The 5898-nt window shown below is 34.7% G+C and overlaps 1 protein-coding gene across 1 annotated transcript; it reads left to right on the plus strand.

The window, feature by feature from the left end:
• The first annotated feature begins 1919 nt into the window (after positions 1-1919).
• LOC143530795 (psbP domain-containing protein 5, chloroplastic-like) lies at positions 1920-4969 on the plus strand. Its single transcript, XM_077026232.1, has 11 exons — positions 1920-2018; positions 2150-2325; positions 2417-2525; positions 3062-3111; positions 3197-3264; positions 3338-3436; positions 3538-3597; positions 3763-3822; positions 3901-3955; positions 4323-4372; positions 4554-4969. The coding sequence occupies exons 1-11, from the start codon at positions 1960-1962 to the stop codon at positions 4650-4652; spliced, it is 885 nt and encodes a 294-aa protein (XP_076882347.1). The 5' UTR covers positions 1920-1959; the 3' UTR covers positions 4653-4969.
• The last annotated feature ends 929 nt before the right edge of the window (positions 4970-5898 follow it).

Genomic DNA, 5898 nt, shown 5'->3' on the forward strand with positions numbered 1-5898 from the left:
GCTCTAAGCCTATTTTAATATTATAATAATAATATTTTACTCGGGCATAACCCCTACCTTTCTTGGTGTATAATTTTTTATCGGGTAGCACTTCCACGTTTGCACGTTTATCGAGGAAATCTTGATCAACACTTTCTTGCACACAAATCGAGATACGTCAGTAGTTGAGACTCGTCGGCACACACTTCGAGGCGAGACTTCGGTTCACCTCGTGATGGCACGTAGTTCGAGGTATCATTGGAGTTGAGCGCGGTTTACGAGGTACGCTCGTCGGGTTGGTGACAGGTTTTTCGAGGTAATGAGAGAGTGGTTTCTAGAGAGAGAGAGAGTGATGTTATGATGATGAAATGAATGGGCTTGTAGCCTTATTTTTAGAGCAGATCGGCTGACCCATCACGATACGCGATGGGTCTTGTAAAGGATTCATCGCGTATCGCGATGAATCAGCGACAACTATTGAATATAATAATCCATCGCGATACACGATGAACCTTATGTAGGTCATCGCGTATCACGACTAGCCTTGTCACGTGTGCCACGTGGCTGGACACGTGGTGTCACTTGGTGGGGCACGTGTCTCGCCTGTCAGGCCTCGTCATCGCGATACGCGATGACGAGTTGTCTTTGGGGTATAGCGTATCGTGACACCGCCCATTCTTGGGCTTTGTAGCATACCTATCGCGATATGCTATGGGTTGTCTTCTGACCCATCGCGTATTGCGATGGGTTAGGAAAACATATTTTTATTTTTGGTCCTTTAACTTAGAATACTTGATGATTTTGGATCGAAATTTTCATGATGTTACAAGTTTCAAACCAAGTTGAGTCATTGTCCACTAGAATTCGATTCGTTTACAACCAGGGCGCGAAGGATACCTTAGGCCAAGGGTACCCCGCCTCAACCCTTCTTTTTTTTGCGCAATAGCCTAAATTTACCTTTTTTGTTCAAAAATGCGAGCCCCCCCCAAGCTTCACTGTTTGTTACAACCGAGGCAGTTTAAAAAAACTAATTATATGTTTCGTAGACGAAATTTAAGTGAGCTTCAAGCTATCTAAACAACTAAGGATGTGCAATGGTTCGAAACCGCGAGAACTGCACCAGAACCGGAACCAAAAATGACTAAAAAAATAATAGAATTGGAACCGAAATATTATAGTAAACCGGTTCGGTTCCAGAACCGGTAAAGACGGTTCTCACTAATCGGTTTTGTTGCTTGGCCGCATATTTATCAAATGGGTTATGCAAACTTTGCAAATTGCAAAACAAGTTTATATAATTGTAGGTCTTCTTTTACTATAAAATTAATTTAGATTACAACACGAATACCCGTTATATTTTTGATTAAAATCTAATTTATGAAATTAAATAAATCATAGTGGCGACGGATTAAAGAAAAATAATATCATTTTATATTATATTACCTTGAAAGCTTGAATCAAAATTGATTTTGGCTGCTATGTATTGAACGCAAAGAAAGATCTGAACTAAAGAATAACTGAATGTATGCCGGCTAATAAATTACACTATAAAAATTGGGATTGATGGATTAATTTCAAAAGTTTTTAATATTCTGGTTCTTCGGTTCCACATCTAGAACCGTCAGTTTTACCCGAAACCGAACCAGGAACCGTTTAATTCAAATACTAAGAACCAAGAACCGTAAGGTAAGACACGTTAGCGGTTCTGAGGCACTGGTTCGGTTCCCATTCCCCTGTTCTGACGGTTTCAAACCGTTTCTTGCTCACCCTATAAACAACCAACATCAAATATTCAAATTTCAAATATTCAAAGTGGCTGGTTAAAAGTAACTGGGAAAAATGTGTTTTATTTTTGTTAGGGATGTAGAATGAAACAATATTAAAACTACAAGGACTGGAAAATCTATATTCTTTTTCTATCCATTAGCATCAATGAGTTAGTTCACCCTGTTTGTTTCCATAGTGTGGAGTGGATGAGCTATGGAAACTGTTCTCTCTCCCTCACATTCTCAGCCCATATCCAATCTCTCTCTCTTCAGGTTCTCTCTCTCTCTCTCTCTATAACATCTCTATATATATATATATATATATATATATATATATATATATATATATATATATATATATATATATATATATATGTCATCTGGGTGTCATATATTTTCTTCAGGGACCAAGCTAAACCAACTTGTTCATCAAACTTAAAGATATGTGAATCCAGCAACAAATTTGTGGTTTACTGTTGTAATAATTCTTCAAAACCCACCAGCAAAAATGAGTTTTTTAGAAGGGACATTATTTTATTTGGGGCTGCTGTTACTGTTGCTACAGTATTCCTAGTTGAAGGTAAAATGTTATTTACTGCTGGTAGTGTCACTTCTGTATTTGAAACATTTAATAGTTTATGTTTTTTTTTTAATTTGTTTGTGATTTATAGGATCAAGTGCTGATGAAGATCTTAAAATGGCTCCAATAGTTGATGAACTAAATGCTTACTCATATTTGATTCCATTGGAATTGCCTTCCAAGAAATTTACTTTTAAATGGTATGTATGTATGTATGTATCTTATCTTCATACCATAATTTGCATACTTGAGTTGTGTTTTTGAAAATTGAAAATAAGCAATTTTGACTAAATATAAGTAGCGACGTAAATGACCCGAGCCACTCGTGAGCTACTTGAGATTGGCTTGTTAAAAGTTATAACTCGAATTGGCCTGAGCATAAACGAGCCCAAGCTCAAGTTTTTGGTAAGGCTCATTTAATACACAACTTGAGCCCGAGCTTCACGAATGGAGCTCCAGCCGGCTAGCGAGCCTAAACGAATTTTTTATTTATATAGATTTTATTTAATATATTTATGTAATAACGGTATTATATATAAACATATAATAAAACTAATTGAATAATATATTTTATGTTATATATAGCAATTAAATAATTAATAAATAATAAATGAGCCGAGCTCGAGCCTACATGTGCTTGGGCTCGGCTTGACTTGTTTACACTCTTAGATGTTAATACTGCATTATTCGATTATTTTTTAATTTATGTAATTTAATGATTTCCATCTATCTGTAGGGTGGAGTCAAGAAAACCCGAACGATATTCATCTGCAGCACCTCTATCCCGTAAGTTAGTATTATTATTTTTTACAGTGAACCATGAAAGTTATACCTACATATACTAAAAGAAATTATATCCATCATGATACAGCTAATGCACGGTTACGTATTGTATCTGAACGTGTTGATTTCATTGATAACCTCATCCTTTCTATTACGGTATGCTGACTAATTTTGACTCTCAGAAAGTCAACTGAACTGGTATTAATGACTTCTGTTTTATGGTTTGCAGATAGGTCCACCCAATCCGACGTTCTTAAAGTCAACAGATAAGAGTACGTGGGCTGCGAAGGATGTTGCTGATTCTGTTTTATCTGACAAGTCCGCATTGGTAATTTGCTCATATTAAGAAACATGATATAATGGAGTAATTTTGAGATAACTAATTATTTTTTTACACTTTCTTGATGATCATGTTTTATTCTTATAAAGAGAGTTACTTCAAGTCAACGCATGGCGGAAAGTTCAGTTCTTGATGCTCACACTTCAGAAGTTAGTTCCCAAAGCTTTCATTTAGTACTAATTTATAAGAGTTGGAGAAAATGGCTGGTTGGGTAATGGGTCAAACGGGTCGGTTGACCCGTTAAATTTAAAGACCTATGCTATTTGTTTCCATATCTCTATCTGCTCACTTTGGCTCTTGTTATTGTATGATAGATCGATGGGGAACCGTATTGGTACTATGAATACCTAGTTCGTAAATCGCCTACAAAAACTGTATGTTTTTTTTTTTTTTGTATTCTTAAAACCAATTAGCTCTAATTTAAAATATGCTGAAGTAATATAAAAATGCAGGTGCAAGACTCGAATATCTTTCGGCACTATCTCGCTGCATCTGTTGAAAGAGATGGTCTGATCCCGTTTATATTAGTTTTCTTTTAGATGAGGTGTCAAAAAGGGCGGGTCAAAAACGGGTTTGGGTCGAAATGGGTAATTTTGGTATGGGTTGACCCAAAACACTTTCATCCAAAGTTTAATTTTTTGCATATATAATTAATTAATAACAAGTATTATACAAAAAATATATTACTTTAATAACATTCTTAATTTTTTAATAAAATTGCATTAAAAAATCAATCCAAGTTCCTTTTCTTTTAGATTTTCACAAGATAAAGATTTGTTTACGACAAAGAATCCGAATAAGTTTGTTGTCCTGCAAAACTTGCAAACCACAAGTTACATACCTTTTGCTAACAGACTGAGGTTCTTGTTTGTAGGATTTTTGTACTCGTTAAACGCCTCGACACTCAACAAGAAATGGGACATGGTAATTATTTTTATATATATATATATATACATTTCTTCTTTTGGTTGTATGAGAGAAAACCATATCATCAGTATAAACATGTGTTGAGATGGTTCATGTATGTAACCGAGAGCACGTTTGTTGTATTGGGCCGTGTTTTAGTTGAAGATCTAACTTGGAGTTTGTTGTTTGTTTGAAACAGATGGGGCCTGTACTGGAAAAAACTGTAGCATCTTTTCGGCTTCTTCCGCCCACGGAAAGCTATGTTCCACCGTACAAGGATCCATGGAGATTTTGGTGATTAATGATTATATTGATCTGTGAGTGAAGTTTTGTTTTGGCTGGTCAATTTACCTTTGAAACTGTATAGACTAGGAGTTTGAATCTTTACACCTAGTTCAAGAGGGAGGTTCAAATGATTATTGCTTATTAGGTTAATGGGATGATTTTTGCAAATTAATAGTTGTCACATAATTAATTTAAGTTTTTACTTTTAGTTTCTTATATTCAGATACAAGTTGCTAGTCAACCAAATGTAAACCCTTAATTTAGGGGTTTAATGAAGTGAGAATTATGTTTGTGGTTTTTGACCAAACAATAAACGACTTTTGGTTGTGGTTTCTCTTCGTGTTTGTGGTTAATGTCACGTCACATCCACCTACTACCACGTAGGTGGATGATATTCATGGACTAAACCATCAAATGTGTGTAATAGAGGTGTTTACGGTTCGGTTCAAAACCGTTAACTGTCCAAACCGATCATCGGTTTGGTTTCACGTTTGGTTTTCTTAACTTTTGATCGATTAATTTGAAAATTTTCAAACCGTAGCGAACGACTTGATTTACAATTTGTACCGAAAACCAACTATAAAAAGCCATACGGACCATTTGATTTAATCATACATATTTTTAATTATTCTATATTATATATGTGTGTGTATAAATATATTACTGGACAAATATAATATATTATATTATTAAATTGTGTAAGTAAATATGCGTTAATAAATATTGACCGTAGCTAAAACAAAAGTGGGCTAAGCCCAAGTCCAAAACGCAAGAAACATTATTCGGTCTTTCAGTTTTAACTGAAAAACAAAATTAATAGATGTTTTTGAAATTTCATAATTTATAGAGATTTTACAATAAAATATCAAAATTTATTTTAGACATTTTATATAAAATTCCGATATGCCCAAACCAGGAAATCAAACCGGAACCAAACTGTTACTGACGGTTCAGTTTGGTTTGGTTTGAAGAGTTTTGGTTTTGGTTTACTAAAATTTAAAATCGTTACTAACGGGTTACGGTGTGCCCTAAAAACATGACCGTGAACACCCCTAGTGTGTAATGGTTTAATCAAGTTGTTAATCATTATTATTTCATTTTGACAAAATAGGATAAAGTGGTCATTTATGTTTTTACGCTTTTTCAGTGGACGTCCTTTAGCTAACTAATAACAGAAAACATCATTTATATTTTAAAACTCTATCACGTTTTGTCCTTTGACCCGAACCCAGTTGAAATTTATCGTTAAACCTGGTCAT

This window comes from Bidens hawaiensis, unplaced genomic scaffold, assembly GCF_021521415.1.
Source record: "Bidens hawaiensis isolate Kalapana, Puna unplaced genomic scaffold, B.hawaiensis_p1.1 tig00009038_1, whole genome shotgun sequence".
Lineage (NCBI taxonomy): Eukaryota > Viridiplantae > Streptophyta > Magnoliopsida > Asterales > Asteraceae > Bidens > Bidens hawaiensis.